Source organism: Rosa rugosa, chromosome 6, assembly GCF_958449725.1.
Source record: "Rosa rugosa chromosome 6, drRosRugo1.1, whole genome shotgun sequence".
NCBI classification, from domain to species: domain Eukaryota; kingdom Viridiplantae; phylum Streptophyta; class Magnoliopsida; order Rosales; family Rosaceae; genus Rosa; species Rosa rugosa.
In genome coordinates this window covers 5,022,398-5,041,489 of record NC_084825.1, presented here as the reverse complement: position 1 = coordinate 5,041,489, position 19,092 = coordinate 5,022,398, and the positions used below count along the sequence as shown (strand labels likewise).

General features: G+C 39.3%; 3 protein-coding genes across 3 annotated transcripts; 2 read left to right on the top strand and 1 right to left on the bottom strand.

The window, feature by feature from the left end:
* The first annotated feature begins 3,497 nt into the window (after positions 1 to 3,497).
* Positions 3,498 to 6,602, top strand: LOC133715415 (uncharacterized). The gene is made up of 3 exons (XM_062141904.1): positions 3,498 to 3,720; positions 4,516 to 4,812; positions 6,276 to 6,602. Exons 1-3 carry the CDS (start codon positions 3,587 to 3,589, stop codon positions 6,340 to 6,342), a joined length of 498 nt encoding a protein of 165 aa, XP_061997888.1. The 5' UTR covers positions 3,498 to 3,586; the 3' UTR covers positions 6,343 to 6,602.
* Positions 6,603 to 7,702: 1,100 nt separating this feature from the next.
* Positions 7,703 to 8,350, top strand: LOC133716107 (uncharacterized). Its single transcript, XM_062142843.1, has one exon. The coding sequence runs from the start codon at positions 7,703 to 7,705 to the stop codon at positions 8,348 to 8,350; it is 648 nt and encodes a 215-aa protein (XP_061998827.1).
* Positions 8,351 to 9,958: 1,608 nt separating this feature from the next.
* Positions 9,959 to 17,108, bottom strand: LOC133713529 (calcium-transporting ATPase 4, plasma membrane-type-like). Its single transcript, XM_062139571.1, has 7 exons — positions 16,775 to 17,108; positions 14,205 to 14,259; positions 12,176 to 14,118; positions 11,912 to 12,070; positions 11,233 to 11,404; positions 10,823 to 11,121; positions 9,959 to 10,605 (listed from the first exon to the last, which is right to left on the bottom strand). Exons 1-7 carry the CDS (start codon positions 16,958 to 16,960, stop codon positions 10,294 to 10,296), a joined length of 3,126 nt encoding a protein of 1,041 aa, XP_061995555.1. The 5' UTR covers positions 16,961 to 17,108; the 3' UTR covers positions 9,959 to 10,293.
* Positions 17,109 to 19,092: the final 1,984 nt, after the last annotated feature.

Sequence of the window (19,092 nt, the reverse complement as noted above, 5' to 3'; positions counted from 1 at the left end):
TTTCTGTTCTGTCTCCCTCTCTTTTTCTCTTGCAGGTGCTAGGCGTGAGGCGGAGGGTGACAGGAGGCTTGGAGCCGCGCGGGGCCGGGATCTGCGCAGGCGGGGCCGAGTGGACTGCGCTCGTGGGCAGGCGCAGTTTTGCCGACTTGGGTGTTGCAACAGCGGCGGTGGGTGGAGACTGGAGGCTGCGGTGGAGCTGGCGTGCGTTGCTGGCTTGCAGGGGCCGCTGTGATGGATGACGCCGATCTGGGATGGATGACGCCGATCTGGGATGGATGCGATCAGAGGTGATCAGATGAGATACCAAGGACTGGAGATCAAAAACAGGTTATGGGTTTATGGGTTTCAGATAGTGTTTGATCAGAAGAAAAGAATTGGCTAGAGTGTCAGTATTAACCAATCTGTATTAAACAAAAGAACCCAAAAGAACTCAAAAGAACCCGAGAAACAAAAGAAAAAAAAAAACACAGCGGAACAGATTCCAAATTGGATCTCTACTCTGATACCATATCAGAATGAACGAGAATGTTTTGGGAATGTTGTGTATTTTGATCTCTACTAACAGAGCATATATATACATCTACAAAAAAACTCTATTATTACAAAAAACAATATTCCTAATATAAGGCATGATTTAAGTCAGCCTTTCGGGGTTGTCTGCCACCTTTGTCGGTCCAACAATGGGCAGTTCAAGATAATTGTCTACTTCATCCGTAGACTGATCAGAAACCAATGACGGTAGTCTACAGATTTCCTTTGGAAATTCACCTGAAAGTAGGTTGGATCCCAAACTCAGAAAAAAGAGCCTTGGAAGATTCCCCAGCCAACAAGGAATGGACCCTGTGATTCTATTAGAACTGAGAACCAAAACCTCTACTTTCTTGAGCTTAGATAACCATATAGGTATCTGTCCCATGAGTCACAGTTACTCAAATCCAAAAATTGCAGATTTTGGAATCCATCAAAATCAACCATACCAAATTCAGCTGGAAATTCTTCTGCTAGATGAAAACTTGATGACAGTAAGAGTGCCGTGAGCCTTTTGCAACCCATCAGTATCTGTATTGCCCCTGTGACATTAGACAATCTGGTACAACTGAGTGAGAGGAAGGATAAAAGTTTCAATGAACGAATCTCAGGTTGTATTGTCCCTTCAAGGTCATTTCTGCTCAATCGAATTGCTTTCAAGGACTTGCAGGAGTAAAGGCTAAGTGGAAAGATACCAGTGAAGTAATTGATTCCAAGGTTGATTAATAAGCCTCAGCAGCTTGATTAATAAAATATTAAAAAGTTTGCACCACTGGACCGTCTTGTTGTGTCTGATAATGGTTTTTGGACTTGGTTTAATTGAGCTACAAGACAAGGTGATATTCAAGTGCTGTACTGATCTTTATCTCATAATGCAAAGTTTGGTAGTACTTGGATATGATGCTGCAAGGGCTCATTGGTTTAATTATGAAGCATGAAGATGGTGGCTCCTTTTACATGTTGCTGCATGGTCACCTATGGTTTGCTTAATTATATGGTGTGTACTTGTGTGGCTGGTGTAGTTTTTCAATCTCCTGGTTTGTTTCTTATGGCTACTGCTAGCATATGTGGGTGTTCTAATTGCTATGGCCACCCATACATCCTACTATAGCCTTGTTTTGCTTTCTCTGTTAGTTTTTCTCTCAGCTTTCATTTCAACTCTCTGGGAGGGGTTTTGGTTGATGTCCCCCTCTTCCTTTTTGTATTTTCTCTTATTCTTTTAATAAATTTTTAACTTATAAAAAAAACTAATTAATTCCAAGGTCAAGTTTAGTAAGTTGACTAAGTTTGGAGAAATTTAGGGTAGAGATATTTCCTTCCAAATGGTTGCTTCCTAGATTTAGTTCTACAATGCTTGTGCAATTCATCAAAGATGGAGGTTATCTACCTTCTAGATTGTTGAAATGGAGCATGAATTACAATTTCGATAGCTGACCGATACTTGTAGGGAGGGCAGTCAGGGCACCACTCAACTCGTTAGAGTAGAGGTCAAGGATTCTGAGTTTGGTGAGGTTGACAACTCTTTCGCTTATGGATCCATAGATTCATTTTATTGATGCCACCTTCAATTTTTTAAAGAAAAATTGAGCAAATTTTTAAGAAGTATGATAGTTTGTGTAGTGTATATGTAGATGATATACAAAGCAAAAAAGAAATGAACATAGAAAACACCTAGAAATAATCTTGCAAGAGTTTATACATAATGGTATATATTAAATCAGGAACAATACAATTGCAAGAACATATAACTAAAAAAGTTATAAAATTTCTTCATAGATTTTTTTTTTTTTAGGGCAACGGAAGACTGATCCATTGATATTAAAATCACACGACCTCACTCGGTCAAGCTTGAAAGGTCCAAAGACCCCTCATATTACAAATCAATGCTCGAATAAAACGACTAAAATCCAAAGCTGAAACTCCAAAAAAAATTAAAATAATCCTAAAGGAACTGCAGAAACAAAATGCAGAAATTAAAAACTCCCTAACCCTACACGGCCCTAAAATGGAACCACTGGATTGAACATCTTGACTCCTAAAACCTTCATGGTGTACGTCGCAACACTCAACACAACCACAACAACATTCGAGGAACAGTACAGGGTAAAGAACAGGATAGGCCACCTCGCCTAGAAATCCCAGAACCAAGCCCAACAGAGTGTTGGAGGAAAGGGGAACTGAACCAACTAGGCCCAGTTCACCAGCTTGCATCTACAGCCCAGATCGGTAGAGGCCCAAAAGCCCACCACCCAAACCCTTTGCCTCCCACCCCCAGATCGACGGTTTTGACCTTTCAGAAGATGCGGCCTCCGCCCATCACCGCTCCAGTGGCCGTCCACGGCCTTCCCCATCAAGATAGCCCGAAAGAGACCGCCTTGGATCTAACCTGCAAGCTAAGGAAGAGGAGATCCTAACACGAAGCCTCCGACAAAGCCCCAACAAGCGCTTCACGCCTCCACAAAAAACCAAGTCAACGCTGCCTCACACACCACCGTCCTGCAACTCGATGCCCTCCGATTACGACAACCAACGTCGCAAAACCAAACCTAACGTTGCCCTTGCCTTCAAACCCATCACCAGATCAAAATCCCCGTCGATGTCCACATACCAGACGAGAACGACGCCATAAGACGTCCTTTGGCAGGCAGGATCGAATCCGACGCCGCCGCTCTGCTACACGAAACCCTAGGTTTCGGTATACATATCGATATATTAATAACTCAAGCATAAATTGTCATTACATATCCTCCCTCTACCGACATGAGATAGAGTTTGCGGTTGTATCACAATAATACATAGATTAGGTTCAATCATTTGACGGTTTCATACTCCTATTAACTACTACATAGTAAATAGGCAAATAAAAAACAGCCGCAGCCATTTTTAGGATGATTAAATTATGCTAGAAGTTTTTTCCCAGCTACAGTGTAATTACTATTCTAGATTTACAGATTATAAGAATTACAAAAAGGGGTGAGTCTTTCACTCTTTGGAGAATAGCAAAGGCAGTGGTGCCCTCAGACCGGCGGACGCGAAGAGTTGAGAGGAACAAGCGAAGATGTCACTGGTGGACTACGCATCTTCAGACGACGACGTTTCAGAGGAGGAGGAAGATAAAGAGAACAAGGAAAACGAGCCGGCACAAGTAGCCATGGATGAACCCCACCCTCCAACTCGTCCTCCTCACACCCAGTAATTCTATCATCCTTTCTCTCGATTTCGGGTTCTTATCTTGATAAAGTTCACTTCTTTCTTTATTACCCATGAACGTTTTATCATCTCCATTCAGAATGTTTGCATTGTTTTCATGAATTAATGCTCTAATTGTTAGGGTTCTCAGGAAGAAGCATACTGTAATTAGCTAGTAGAACAATTTTCAATTTTTTTTTTTTTTTTTTAAGTAATTTGGTTTCTTGGGTTGCTTACTATTTCATATACATGACTGTCACATTTACTCTAAAGCACCATGGAAATAATCTACAGATAGTGTTAGATGGAAAGTATATATGGGGGTAAAAACACCCCGCTAACCGTGTTATTGGAATGGTTTCCTTGGTAAGTAAGCTGGTATTTGCTTAACAATTGGATTGCACATGCGAGCATTACGGGTGCTTGCAGTTGATGTGGCAAATGTATTCGGGTTTTGATGTAGGGCTCATATTAAGAGATTCTGCCTATTTATCTTACTAGAGATATCTTGTTTTCGTATATAGATGGATAATGACATGGGATAGATAATGCAAATGTGTCAGAGACTCGGAATATGGAATTAATATATCATGGATGAATCTTGTAAAAGCTGAGTTTGGCTTCCATTTTCTTGGATTTGATTGCTTGGATGCTAAAAGAGGGCTGTTTCTTTTCTTTTTTCTTGTCTGTCTTATATATAGATATATATGTAATTCTTAACAGGGAAGTAGTCAGAATGATTTAGATAAGTCTCTCCCTTGGGTTGCTTTTAATTTGGTACTTTTTCCTGTGTAATAGATCTGTTGTTTCATCATATCAGCAGCCTGAAAGTACTGCTTATTCATCAGCTCCTTCAGTTGAGAAACTTCCTGATGCTTCACAACTCTTTGGTTCTTCTGAGTTCTCATCCAATATGCTGAGTGGTAACTACCAGTCTTCTCTTGTTGGAGCTGAAAGTGCATCACGCAAAAGAGAGTCAAATTCCTTTGCTTCCCCTATTCCTCGCAGTAAAGTTCCTAGAGGTAACTTGCCCCATTCCAGGAATGTTCCAGATACACTTGGTGGTATGCTGGTTCCACCTCAGCTTAGTGGAAGGTCAGTTTATTAATGATTGAAGTACATCCGAGTGTTATTTGGTATCTGAATTGTATGCACTCTGTTCAATATTTTGCACATGAACAAACACTCGCATTCTTTTGCATGCGCGTACACATTACTCAATGAATTTACATCAAAAGTTGCATTTTCACTGTACTAAGTGATCTTCCTATTATCACATGTATCTCTAGCAGAGCCCACCTATTCGATGCCAGAGCCTATATCTTGTTATGTTACATATATGCAAGTGGTGGGAAGTAGTCCAACTACAACCTAGTTTTGTTATTTATAAATAACTTATCTAGTAATGTGGAGGGATACACTGGTTGTAGAGGGATCTGAACATCACAATGGATTGAGATTACAGTCAGGTGGTGTTCATCTCTGGTTGGAAAAAAAAAATAGATAAATGTAATTTGGGGAAGCCAACAGACTAATCATTATAAACAGAATGGATATTGAGAACTCATCTTTACCCCAGTCATTTGATGATGATGTTATAAATCAGCAAGTTTAGGTCGTAGCCTTGTAAATGCTTGAATATGTTTAGAATTGGGCTAGAACGACTGTTATCTGCACACCAGCACAGCATAATGGGGATCTGCACTTTTAACATAAAGGCTGAATGGTTCATGTGTTTGTATTATATGAAATGTAAGTCATAAATTTAGCTGTAGGTGCATTTGCCGGTCACCACAACTTCAAAATCTGTGTACTGGTGATTTGATTAGGTGATCCTGTAAGCCTGTGACTATATGAAGATTAGTATAGTATGTGGTCAGTTTTAGTGACTTATTTATATCAGTCCAGTGAGTGAACTTTCTGAGCTGGGTCTTCATACTAGCACATAATTTAACATGGACATCTAAATTATGAATTGAAGGTAAAGTAGTACTTCAATTAGACATTTCTTTTTCCCTCAAAGCATTCCCATAGATTGGCCAATCACTTGGTAGACTTTGCATACCAGAGAGAACCAATTGTACATGTGGATCATGTGCCAGATATATACTACTTGTGACTTCAATGAATGGACTGTATTTATGTGGAGAATCAGTATTGTACAATAGTTGTGATCCTTTGTTGGAGAGGACTCTATTATGTGAGAAAAGCTATATGCGCTCAATTTAATTTAATCAAATGAGTTGGTTCCTCACTTCCTCCACACTAGTTCTTTTGCAACCTCTTGGGTGTGCAATGTGAATTATGTTGTACTGTTCTATAATTATAAGATTCACTATATTTGCACCCTTTAATCTTTGGTTTTACATCAAACGATGTATTTGGTCCAGCACCACCATTCAGTCATATCTGATTTTGTGACAAGTGCTTTCTTCTGAGAAATTTTTGTTTTTTGTTTTTTTGTTCTTTAAACATTTTTGGTTCTTTTGGCCAGAATAATATTTCTATGTTTTAGTAAGTTGCATATTGCTCATCAGCTGTTTCCTTTTTGGGTCCAGGAGCAATGTTGTCACAGAAGATGTTAGCAAGCTATTTGTCAAAAAGCAAGGTGGTTCACCACAGTAGAGGATATCTGAATGTATGACGGTGTAGTTGTAGTAGTAGATAATGACAGTTTATCATATCAGACTGCTGAAATTTTCGCTTCTGTAAAATGTAAAGACTCTTAGAGGACCCTTTTATTGTATTTACATATTAGATTCAGACATTGTGTTACACTAGTTGACGTGGTCGCACTCACTGGATGAACTACTGCATAAGAGCATCATTGAGACAATGACAATTCCTAATTTTTCAGTTATTCAAATATAATTTTCATCTTTTAATTGGCTCTGTTGCACTTGCGAAGCAAATTTTGGAACATTTCTCAATTTTGATAGTCCCTATGTTATTCATTCTATGATTATATTCCTTTGCAATCAGATGCAAAAAGTAGATTCCTTTTGAATTTATATCCGGACAGATTTGCATTGAAGTGATGTTGCATGTTCAGCAGCAACTGATTTGGCCGATCTCTCCCATACGTGCACATGATAAACAAGCCGCCAGGGCCAGGGCCTACGCCGATTGCTCATACCTCCTCCTTCGAGGAAAGTTTGCCCCTCTAGGCAAAATATGACGCATGATACAGGCAATACTCACCACTAGAATAGCTTACTCACAGGCACTTATCAGACTCGCAATCTAAGACTCCTTCAAGGTTTCATTTTTACTTACAAAATAAAGCTTATTAGGCGCAGACGGCAATGCAATCCTAGTCTGACTATTGCCGACAGGCTGACGTCAATCCTATCGGACCCAGAAGGTGGCAAAATCCCAGTGACTTCATCCCCCTACTTCATGCCATAACCCAATAATTGAACTCCGAGCAAGTTTGAATCCTTTTCCTTTTATACGTTCCCTTTTCTTTTCTTTCTATAGGGTTTGAAAATTTGATAGAAATTAATTGATGGTTTGGCTACTTGGGGATTGGCAACTTTGAATTTCAGCATCCCCATGTTCTAATTGGGAATTGGCTTCAATCCCGTGTGTAATGAGGGAATGAAATCCTGGTCAAACCAGGAATTTTATCCCTACAGTAGTGAAAGAAAGACACGTGTCCTGACTTTCCTTTTCTCTCTTCCCAACTTGCAATAGGAAAAATATTAATTCCTATTTTATATTCGCGTTTTCCCTTTTTATTCAGGAAACAACGGTCTCTATAAATCAGAGGATGCCAATGGAACACTGCATTCTTGTATCCAGAAAGAGGTAACTGGGAGCAAGAAGCTAGCTGTAAGTCTGTAACTGCTTACCACTCGAAAGCTACAAGGTACTTGCATATAGCTAACTTGAAGATAAAGTTCTTTCTTTGGTGGATATACATTCATAGTGCTATAAACAAGATCGATATATGGCTCTTCCTCTTTTTCCTATTAATAGAAACATGGAACTGTTACCCGATCAGAGGAGGGCTCGTAAGAAGATGTATCGAGATCGAAAGATGAATATATTTAAAAAGGGGGAGGAGCTTTCCATACTTTGTGGTACCGATGTCCTTGTGATCCTGTTCCAACCAACTGACAAGGGTACTACTAGTCAGCCAGCTGCAGAGACTTGGCCTAAAGATCCCACAGAAGTCGAACGCATTATCCGCAGATACAAGGCAAAGCTTGCAGCCTCCACTCATGCTTCATCTCCTAGCACAAGCGTGCCGGCAATCAAAGATAGGTCTACTAGTACTCCTCCATCTTCAACTCCATCTCGAAGTGTACCAGAGAAGAGAAAATACATGAACTTAGATTTGTCTTTGTCCGGTTCTTATGATTCCCAAACGAAAAAGTTGAAAGAGGACAAGGGTAAGAAGAAGTTGCATGCTCGGGATGATGATGAGAATATAAATTCACAAGAGGCCGGCATGGAGATGCAGTTCAAGTATCCAACAATCCGGGATCACGCTGGAAGAGAAAATTTATACGACGACGGGGAATTGATGATTGGATATGATGATCATCAAGCAAAACTTGCTTCATTGGAAGCTAAGCAAAAAGCTATAACAAAAAGAATTGCTTCATTGGAGGCAACTCATGCTTAATTTTTCAAGTATGAAGGACTGGATGTTTTAATTCAAATGCGAACTGCTGTCGACATATATGCAAATCATCCTGAATGAAAGTTCTTTCACTATGTATATCTCTAGTTATAATTTCCTCATTATATATAGCAATCCAGAAATAAAGCATACATACAAAGTTCAAAGGCACATTCTTCTGATTCACTTGAGTGTATGAATCGTTTCGCATCAATGTTACTCAGCCATCTTGTACCACATTATAATCAGGTTCTTTTTTACTGCTAATGCTATCATGTCACCGCAGGCCGGGTGATTTTTCTTTCAGCCCTTTAAATACCATGTCTTCCCTGATAGTACAGCTTTTAAATAGCCAAGAATTATTCCTACTTATTAGATGGACAAAAATGGGTAAGGAGTTGCTCTATTAGATCGACTTGGTTATATCTTAGTAACATTCTCTATCCGATCGACTTGGTTATATATCAGCAGGCAGAGCTTTTCTGTCACATTCACTGTTATATCGACTTGTTAATGTATCAGCTGATCTCAAATTATCATGACTATATTGCAATCACTGCATTGGTTCTTCAATGCTTCCAATCGATATTCTTTTGAGTAGAAAATGAGTGGAAAAAGATTGGCAAGTTGAGCTATGATCCGCTTCCCATGACTATTATCCAAACAGAAGAAGAGATGCTTGACAATAGCAGTCCCACTGTATAGTATTTTGCAACCATTTTCAACCTTAGAGTTTCTCTTCTTGATGCTTTGCTACGCTTAGATCCAAGCCCATTCAACATTCTTATATCAAAGCAAGCTAACTACAGGTCCACAGTAACCAAGTTACCATTATTAGTTCAGGGGCCTTTTGTAATCCCTCACCTAAAGCTTCATCAGCTTTGGGATGGAAAATTAGAGTTTATGTGATAAGGCGGATGAGTTTGTCATACTTTGTGGCATCCACCTTTGCGTGGTAATGTTCTAAGCTCACAAGACTCAACCAGAGACTTTAGCTCCAAATTTTACAGTTACAGAATTCTACTGCATTGTAACCAACTACAAGGTAAGGCGCGCTGGCAATGAAGGATGCTTCATCTAGTAGTACAAGGTTGCCTATAAGCAAGGTCGTCAATGGGTACTACAACTCCTCCACCATCTCCACCTCGTAGAGAACTAGGTTCATATTTTGTATTCGTCTGGTTTATATGATTCCTAGATGAAAATTATGGAAGACAGAAGGGCAAGAAGCAGCATGCTAGATTGAGAATAAAAATCCAAAGATGGACTACAAATTCACAACATGGATGCTGCTTGCCAGAATCAGGCAAAATTTGCAACAAGCTGATAGCTTCATTGGAAGCAACTCATGTTTAACTTTATACCACCAAACTTTTTTTGTATTTGTTTAAGGCCAGCATAGAAACAGAACCAGATCTCCTTTTGTTTCTGAAAGAGTGTAAAAGATCTCTATGTTATTAATTGGTTAGTAGCAATAGTGTTCAGAAGTATTATCAGATCAAGACTACACTATAACTAAAGATATTTATGAACCTGAAGTACTTCTCTTTCTCAAAAACCTGCAATAGGGATCAATATGGTTAGTTCAACAAACACAGTGCACATCCCTGTCCACAAATCTAGAGGTTAAGAGGGAACATTCTCAATACTGAATAGATAAAAAATGAGAGTACAACGTAGAAATGTCAACCCGAAAATAACATCCTGCAAATTCCTGCTCCAAGAAAATACACTTCCCAGCTAACTGAAGTATATCATCAGTAAATTTTGAATGATATCACCAAAATAAAAAAGTACAAGGTCAATGTCCACCTGACTTATGAAAGGAACGTAAAACCAAAATAACGTGCACTGGTGTAGAAATTGCTATAAGCATGCCTTGAAATGTAAGAGAATGCTTTCAAGGTTCTGTACAAGGGTCTCCCAGAAGTAGTTATATTGTGGCTTCAAGCCAGCTCAGGGCCACGGAGAAGAGGTTCGTGGATATCACTGTGATCCTTAGCAGCTTGTTTCCTTAATGATACAGGAATGCACTTCAAGACAACAGCAACCGGTAAACTTACGGCTCCAATCAAGACGCTTGCTAACCACAACTTCCAGCTCAGTGGCACAGTTTGAGCAAAAGTGCCCAAAAATTCAACTATTATGATCTGGAAAACTACTGTGCAGATCATCACTATCATGAAAGTATAACTATTAAACATCCCTCTGAACACATTGATTTTCTCCATATCACGGCTGTTAATCTCGTTGAATACCTGACATGCAAGTTTTGATTATTATGAAAGGTAAAACATTCAATGTGATATTTTAATACAGAAGTAGGTTTCTATTACTTTTTCCCTTCTCTATTTCTCAACTTATGAGTAAAATATAAGAGGCAAAAGAATTAAACGTATGATACTATTCACAAGAAACTATCATGATTTAACTGGGACAAACAAAGAGAAAAACAAAATATCAGTAAGATATTACCTGGCAAAATACAAAACAGTTGAATATGAAGGTCTTGAGAGTGGAACTTGCATTTGGACCGGTGAGTTTTAAAAGACGTTTCCCACAAAAATTAAGAACCAGAAGGACAGCAATTTGATAGATACTCTGACCGATAATATTCCTCCACATGATCCCAGTGATGAATTTAATATTCCTTCCAACTGGTGGTCTTTTCATAAGGCCATCATGCGGTGGCTCTGTAGCCAGTGCCAAAGCACCAAGAGTATCCATAATCAAGTTTACCCAAAGCATCTGGACAGCAGTGAGAGGAGCTGATCCTGAATGTTATTTCAAAGTTCCATTTGCATATGCATTAGGTAAAGAACGAAAGATTTCTGTAATAGTTTAAGTTTAACAAGAAAGGTTTATTTTTCCATGTATGAACAAACCTGAGACGCATGCTGATACGAAATTGAGCATCAGAGCGACAATATTAACCGTTAACTGGAACTGAACAAACTTTTGAATGTTGATATAAACTGAACGACCCCATCTTGCAACATTCACTATACTTGTAAAGTTGTCATCCATAATGATAACATCAGCATTTTCTTTTGCAACCTGTGAACAGGTAGAAGATGTTAAGCCAATTGTAGTATTCAAATCAGGAGTGTTTCCTCTGATAGATCTTCTCTATATGCCCTTCTTATGACTATAAGTAAACACTAGCGTATGAAAGGGAGCTCTTATATAACTGAGTCAGTCTTGATGCACTAAACTAAAAATTTAGTAAGAAGACCAGAAAAACGTCATATTCATTGTTAAGGAATTCCAAAAACAGCTTAGATATGAATCGAAGAACGAAATTGAAGCTCTTCTGTATCACACTGGTAAAACACACACAGGTACTATTATATTGACTTGATGCGAAGGAAACAGAAGAAAAACCTTTTTCTTAAGAATTCTTTTGCAGACGTCTGAATATGGGCATAAATGCAGACGTCTGAATATGTCGACATTCATGAGAAAAACAGTTCACTTCAAAGACCCCCTTACAAGAAGTAAAAATCTATACATGTAAGATTGTCAGATGAGGTCATTGCATAAATGCAGAGATGTGTAACAAACCTCTGTTCCGGCTATACCCATAGCGAGTCCAATGTCTGCCTCGTGCAAAGCAGGAGCATCATTAGTCCCATCACCAGTTACTGCCACTACTTCTTTATGCACATTCGTCAACTGCTTCACTAAAGTGTGCTTGTCCAAAGGCAAGGATCGTGCCATTACCTGCACAAAGCATATTTCAGAAATTTTCCTGGTCTAAGAACTATTTTTTCTCAAAAGAAGGGAGCCTTAGATGCTAAGTTGTTTCAGCAAGTGAAAAACTAAAACCTGCAGTTTTGGGATTATTTCTGCCATCTCCTGTTGGCTCATTTTTCGGAAATCTGGCCCTTCTATAGCTAAACCATCTTCTGTCAAAATGCCACACTCTTTAGCTATGGCTTTAGCTGTATTGATATTATCACCAGTGACCATCCGTACAGTAATCCCAGCATCTAAACAAGTCTTCACGGCTTCCCTCACTGCAGGGCGCACAGGATCCTTAATTCCCACAACAGCTATTAATGTATATTTATCTTCAGGAATACTTTTTGCACTAGAAGGGTCCTCTATATCCTTGAAAGCTACGCATAGAGTTCTTAAAGCTTCACAAGCAAAACCATTAATGACATCAGATATTTTCTTTCTCTGCTCCTCAGACAAAGGCATAGCTTCACCATCAGTATTGACAACCTTGTCACACATTCCTAAAATAATTTCTGATGCTCCTTTGCAGAATGCTCGACACATATCACTACCAGGAAGAGCCACTTGAACCGACATCTTTTTTCTGATTGAATTGAATGGTTCGACCATAACTATCTTATACTCCTCACTAAAAGATTTAAAATCACCTCCCAGAAGCATGCCAAATTCTACTATAGCCATCTCTGTTGGAGTACCTATAACAGTATTTTTCCCATCTTCCCCTTTTACTACCTCTGAGGTTGTATTCAGAAAGATAGACTGCAAAAGAATGTTATAAACTTTTTCAGAAACTGACTTCAATACATCTTTGTTCTGAGCACTCGTTATAGTCTTGGCTTCGTCACATATCCATATCTTATTCACCACCATATGATTTGTTGTCAAGGTTCCAGTCTTATCTGTGCAAATACAACTAGCAGAGCCCATCGTCTCACATGCTGAAAGATGCCTCACAAGTGCCTTGTCACCCATTAGCTTTTTCATTGCAAAGGCAAGACTCAGTGTCACTGCCAGAGGAAGCCCCTCTGGAACAGCAACAACTATTATGATAACTGCAGTAGAAAAGTAACTCAAAAGTGCTGATGCATCTTTCATAGACCAGTTAGTCATGTTATGGTGCGTTCCCTTGTTAACTAAGTACCTCGTAGTCAGAACTACAAATGTGACAGCTGCAAAAGCCAAACCAATTTTTCCAATAATGGTAGCAACACCATTGAGTTTCACCTGCAGTGGTGTCTCATTGTCTCCTCCTTCACTCAGAGTAACCATTAGTCGTCCCCATTCAGTCCTCATACCAACAGATGTAACTAGCATTTTACCAGAGCCATCTTGCACTTTGGTTCCCCCAAGAATAAAAGGTCTCTTTTGATTTATGTCCACTGGCTCGCTCTCACCTGACAAGCTTGATTCATCAATTTGTAAGCTGTGGCCTGATATGAGAAGGCCATCAGCTGGAACTTGGTCTCCAATTGAAAGATGAACAATATCTCCAACCACCAAATCGTAGATAGAAACCTTCTGTCTGCGTCCATCTCTAGTTACCTGAATCTTTATATTTTTTTTCTCCTTATCCAGTTCTTTGAATTGCAAAGATTGCCTGTAGTCACTGATTGCAGTGACCATCACAACCAATAAGATGCTCAATATTATACCCAACCCATCATACATACCCTTTGGCCACCCTTCAGTTGCAATGCCAACGCCAATAGAGACCACAGCAGAAACCATAAGGATGATTAGAGTTAAATCTTGTATGGCTTCCCAGACAAACATCCAAAAACCTTTAGAAGGCTTCTCCACAAATCGGTTGAGGCCATATATGTTTTGCCTAACAGGTATCTTGCTTGAAACAACGCCTTCTTTCAAGGATACTGATATATCTCCTGCTAGTCCTGCTACTCCTCCTCGTGCTTCCACACCCTTGGTATCATGGGTTCGCGCAAAGGATGCAAGCTCATCAGGTGAAATGCCAAAACCAGCATCACTAACTTCTTTGGAAAGACTGTATCCAGCTTCTTTATTACCAGCTGTGTTACACAAAGAAAAGTAGATGGCTGAGAAGGGAATAGAAGTCTAAACAAAGAAATATACGACAAAGGAAAATATTCAATACCATCGATGAATTGCAATGCTGCTTTCTGCACATAGAGAGCTACTCGTATCTTTTCCTGGACAATCAATAAAGGCATAGTGAGTGTTATAGATTAGAAAGTAGATTAAAACCAATCACAATTTGGGAGTAAAATAAACAAGAAGCAAAAAAAAAAATACTAATAAAAAAAAAAAAAAAAACGAGAGAGGGAGCGAGAGAAATTCCATGCATTCGTTGTTAAGCAGATACATAGTGCCTGACTAAAAAATTCCATGAATGTTTGAAAAGGCAGACAAGCCTTGACTTGACAACATCAAAGTACAGCTAAAAATACTGGCATGTTGTTTGGACAAAGCTAGCCACCTTAGCCCCCCAAGGCATGTAGTTCAATTCAGAAGCCATTGGAAATGTAAGAAGCAAAGAAGACAGTATCTCCAGTTTCCATCAGAGCACTGGAAAGTGTAAATGGGGCCCTAAAACTACCGTATAACAGGGACACCTGACCTATAAATAGAAAGGCTGACTGAAATAAGAAAGACCTAAGTGTTCAATACACTAAAACTGAAAAGATTATCCTCGCACAAGTCATGCCAAAGAATTCAAGTCCAAAATTCTGACTTTGTCTGAAGAAAATCTTCATTCTTTTGATTTTGATTCATATTTTGACACCATCAAATGAAAATGCATAAGGCAAAAGAACGGAACTATAATGTAATGTAGCATACAGAAGAAAATAATTGAAAACTGGGAATGTTAGGAGTGTAGAACTTTCCCTGATATAATAAATTCAGTTCAAATTTGGCAAATGCAAAACAAAAATAATATAATCACTTTGTATGGCTCATCGGATTTCTTTTATTTTGGTGGCATCATTAGCTTAAAGTCTTAAACCCAAAACAGACCCAAGTCATTTTCTGCTGTACTCCAAATTATCTAAATCAAAATATGGGGTCGTAACTTTAGTGGTATGGCACTTACCTCCACAATTAAGTCAAGACTTTGTCTCTCGCTCTTCCCTCCCCTCCCCATGACCTAGACCTTCTTTGAACCAAGAAAAGTTTTTTTTCGGCAGATGTAAAATCATCTTCATTGTTGGTATCACTTTCATTCTTGAAAGTCAAAAAAACAAAAATTAAGATTTCCCTAATGGTTTAATTGTTTAATTAAGCTCACACTAGTAACCTCCATGAGCTTGGAAGAAACCATTGCAGATAATTCATAAATTACAATCAATAAACAGTAATAAAGAGGCTGACCACCCAACCACCCTTTGAAAAAGATCATTATAATGAACCAAAAGGTGTTTTTTATTGTGAAATTCAAAACATAACTGGTGTTTGTCCAAAAAAAAAAATAACTGGTGAAATAAACGTATCAAACTGCAGAATTAAGAGTTCAAATTCTATAAAGGCAAAAGGTAATATACACACACACACAGAGACAGAAACGACATCTGGTAGTACAAAATTTTTGACACTGTTCCTTCTCTGGGACAAAGAAGAAAGAAGCAAAGTCAAGTACTATTACCAAAAAAAAAACACTAAATTTGATTAAGATTAAACAACGAGATTAGAAGAGTGCAAGTGGCAAAATATATAGCAAAGTGGAGTGTCAAATTCATCACTATGGTTATTATGTGCAAACCATGTGCACTTGTGCGGCACTAGGCCTGGCAAATGGGTTGTTTCATTAACCCGCCCGCTTTAACCCATTAAGACACCTTGTTTATAACATCTAAATTAACCCTTCTGTTTGTCGATCCTAATAGCAGCCCTTAGCTTGGATTGAAAAACAAATTAATAACATCTTGTCACCTAGGTTGCCACCACTCTTCTATTTGGTAAATGGTAAGGATGGGACAGATAGATAGATATGAATATGATGGGTTGGATAGATACAATGGATAGATATGTATATATGCTCCTAGATAGATATGCATATAAGGATCGGATAGATATAATCAAAAACCCACCTCATTAACACATTTGATCTCTAACTATCACTCCTGTTTAGACCCCATTCACTAATAATCTTACTAATGGCTTCTCTAATAAGATGGGTCCCATCTCGATAATAAGGGCAGGGGTGCAGCTTGAGGCTGCGTAAGCCCATGGCGCGTTTAGTGGACTTCAAAGTTCAAAGTCCAAAACAAACACCACCGCCGGTGACCTAGAAAGTATGTCATGGATTTCATCCGACCGCCTAAGCCCACCGCTAACAACTTTCACCGCAAATCAACTTATATCCCTGATCTTAAGTTTTTCCGATAACAAAATCCGAGCACACTAACACGTACTCTCTATGCAACTCGATCGTTTCAAGAAATGTTGATATATCTCCGGTGGTTGCACCCATGAACACCGCTTCGATTAAGAATGAACAACACGTACATCTCTCTATATCAATACAACAAACAGCGACAACTACAGAATCGCAAGCTTTGATATATCACCGTGTTTTCATTTAAGAGAACAACCTACACAAATTCACAATGTAATCATCGAGAAAAACAAAAGAGCAATCCATTCAGTTTATTACACATAATGATGGATCAATGACGAAATATGATGATCGAAGATTGGAAATGAAACCTGGAGTTTCTTGCGCTTTTTATCGTCCTCGGCGCGCTTGGCGAGATCGGCGACCATACGGAAGCGGCGGCGAGGGTTCTTGACGACGGAGACGGCCTGTCTCCAGCGCCTCAAGGCCTCGTCGGAAGGTCGTTTTGGTTCGACGTCGAAGTTTTTTCTCAAGTAGTCCTCCATCCTTTCCCTCATGCTTGTAAGCTTGTTAACAATTCTGACCGATCGTCTTCAAGGGTGTGGTTAATCGGAGAGAGACCTGCCAAGGAAAGGAATGTAATCGAATCAAATCTAATCGGAGTGAGTATGGAAAGGTTCAAAACCAAGCCGTGAATGGCGGGAATGTTTTATAGTACGTAGTGACTACGTACAGAGAATAATGAGCTGATCGAGTGCTATTTATATGGTGACAGAGAAACTGTACGGTACAGTTGTTACTGATCCCTTTGTAGAACAAATCCACACGGCATTTGCAATAACCGACAGCGTAGATCACGTTTAAATCTCACTGATATTATGGGATGATGGGTGTGGTCGAAAGAAAATGTTGTTTAACAAATGCTTGTAACAGTCAGAGTATATGGGAAGCACTATATAAATCTAGTTCCTTAGTCTAGTTTCTTAGTGGAAAAAGATTTACAAGTTGAGAGAGGTTGTGGAAGGGTTCGGGAATATCCCCGTTCATAGGTCCGAGATCCACATATATGAATTGAAATGTCCAAATGATCAACTCTGCAATCAGTTTGTTCAAGTTTCCATGAAACAATACAATACTTGCTTATAAATCTTTAGAACATTAAACTCTAGTTTGCACAACTTCGCCCAAGAACAAGCAATTATAGATAGCGTTTTGAAAGGAAATGAATTGCCCCATGCATATGTGAAACTGAAATTGCTATGGCCATAGATAGGTGCATCACCATTGATGGGACACTTGCTATTTGCTCAAGATTGTAGAATCAATCTCTTCCGCATTATGAAAGCCATCACAACTTACACTTTGAGAACATATGGACTCATAGACTCATAGTGATCGTTACGTTCCATTGGCTTATTTTGAACCGATTTTTTCGTTGCTAATTGTGTAATAATCAAATTATTCTCATAACAAGGTTGACAATCGCCTCCCATAATGAGGCTGCAAAGGATAGCAACGCAAATGAACTTCATTATAGCTGCCATTAGAAACGATACTGCTTTTCTCGCCTCGCATTTAGTTGTTAGAATCAATAGTTCTTCAAATTTTTCATTTGAAAAAAAATTAAAACCCTTTCTTTTTTTTTTTGAGAAGATGAAAATTCTATTAATAACCAAACAGATTACAAAGCATTTGAACCATAGTTACGGGACCGTCAACATGAGTGACTTCCATGAGCCAAAAAGGCCCAACCCCTAACCAAATTTTACGCCCATATCCGCGAGCTACAATGAGTAACAACCAAACTTGTACCGATACAACCCAGCCAACAACATTAAGATGAACTGTTTTCACCCGTTCGGACACCGCGTCCCAAAACAGCCAGACCACGTGTAAGGGTGATTCACCATCACGTTGATAACCAGAAAGCACCAACAAAAGACTAGACCATGACACAGCAGAACGACCATGACACCATAACAATGGCATCGACACTCCACTAAAACACCCAAACCCTCACTCAAGGGAGGAGGGACTTATTGATCCTAACCACGAACTAAAGACTAAAAGCCTAAAAAAACAAAGAAATAAACTGCCACAATCAACTTTCCTTCTCCACAAAATCGATTCAAGCTTCACAAAATCAGCCACAGCAAAGTTGGGATTGAGGTTGGTAAACTTGACCCCAATTATCTGACATCTAAGCCAAGGACAAAACCAACCTGGAGAGAAACTCCATCTCTGAAATCTCCTTCCACTATAAACCCAGATGGCAAAACTCTCTAACCCAGCACCGTCCCAACACCGATGCAATGTCAATACGCCTTCCAATCTTACCGAGATGACCGCTCCTCGATTCCCCAAGCTTTCTGCAACAGAACACCGATCCGCCGTTGTCTTCATCTGAGAAAAAGAAAACGCCTCCTGTCGCAACCCCCAATCTTGATCACCTACCGCCACCAAGCGAAAGCACGCCCATCCGGCCACACCCTTCGCTCGCCGATGAGGCTGGTAGCCGTCGTCGATGGGAGGGCGCAGCCAGATAAGCAAAGGAGCCGCCTCTGTTTTTTCCAAACCCTAACTGCGTTGCTCCAATTTTTGCGAAGCAAGGAAAAACGGAATTTCCTTGTTTAAATTAAAACCCTTCTTATTAGATGATCACGATACTTCCCAAAAATCGAAATTCTTG

Bases quoted from the DNA above. Each gene is read 5' to 3' on its own strand.
- LOC133713529 (XM_062139571.1), bottom strand. From the start codon at position 16,960: ATGAGGGAAAGGATGGAGGACTACTTGAGAAAAAACTTCGACGTCGAA. The intron at 12,071-12,175 runs GTTTTAGTTTTT...TGCTTTGTGCAG, and splicing joins AAATAATCCCAAAACTGCAG to GTAATGGCACGATCCTTGCC. The intron at 10,606-10,822 runs GTAATATCTTAC...CTTGCATGTCAG, and splicing joins ACTGTTTTGTATTTTGCCAG to GTATTCAACGAGATTAACAG.
- LOC133715415 (XM_062141904.1), top strand. From the start codon at position 3,587: ATGTCACTGGTGGACTACGCATCTTCAGACGACGACGTTTCAGAGGAG. The intron at 3,721-4,515 runs GTAATTCTATCA...CCTGTGTAATAG, and splicing joins ACTCGTCCTCCTCACACCCA to ATCTGTTGTTTCATCATATC. The intron at 4,813-6,275 runs GTCAGTTTATTA...TTTTGGGTCCAG, and splicing joins CCACCTCAGCTTAGTGGAAG to GAGCAATGTTGTCACAGAAG.
- LOC133716107 (XM_062142843.1), top strand. From the start codon at position 7,703: ATGGAACTGTTACCCGATCAGAGGAGGGCTCGTAAGAAGATGTATCGA.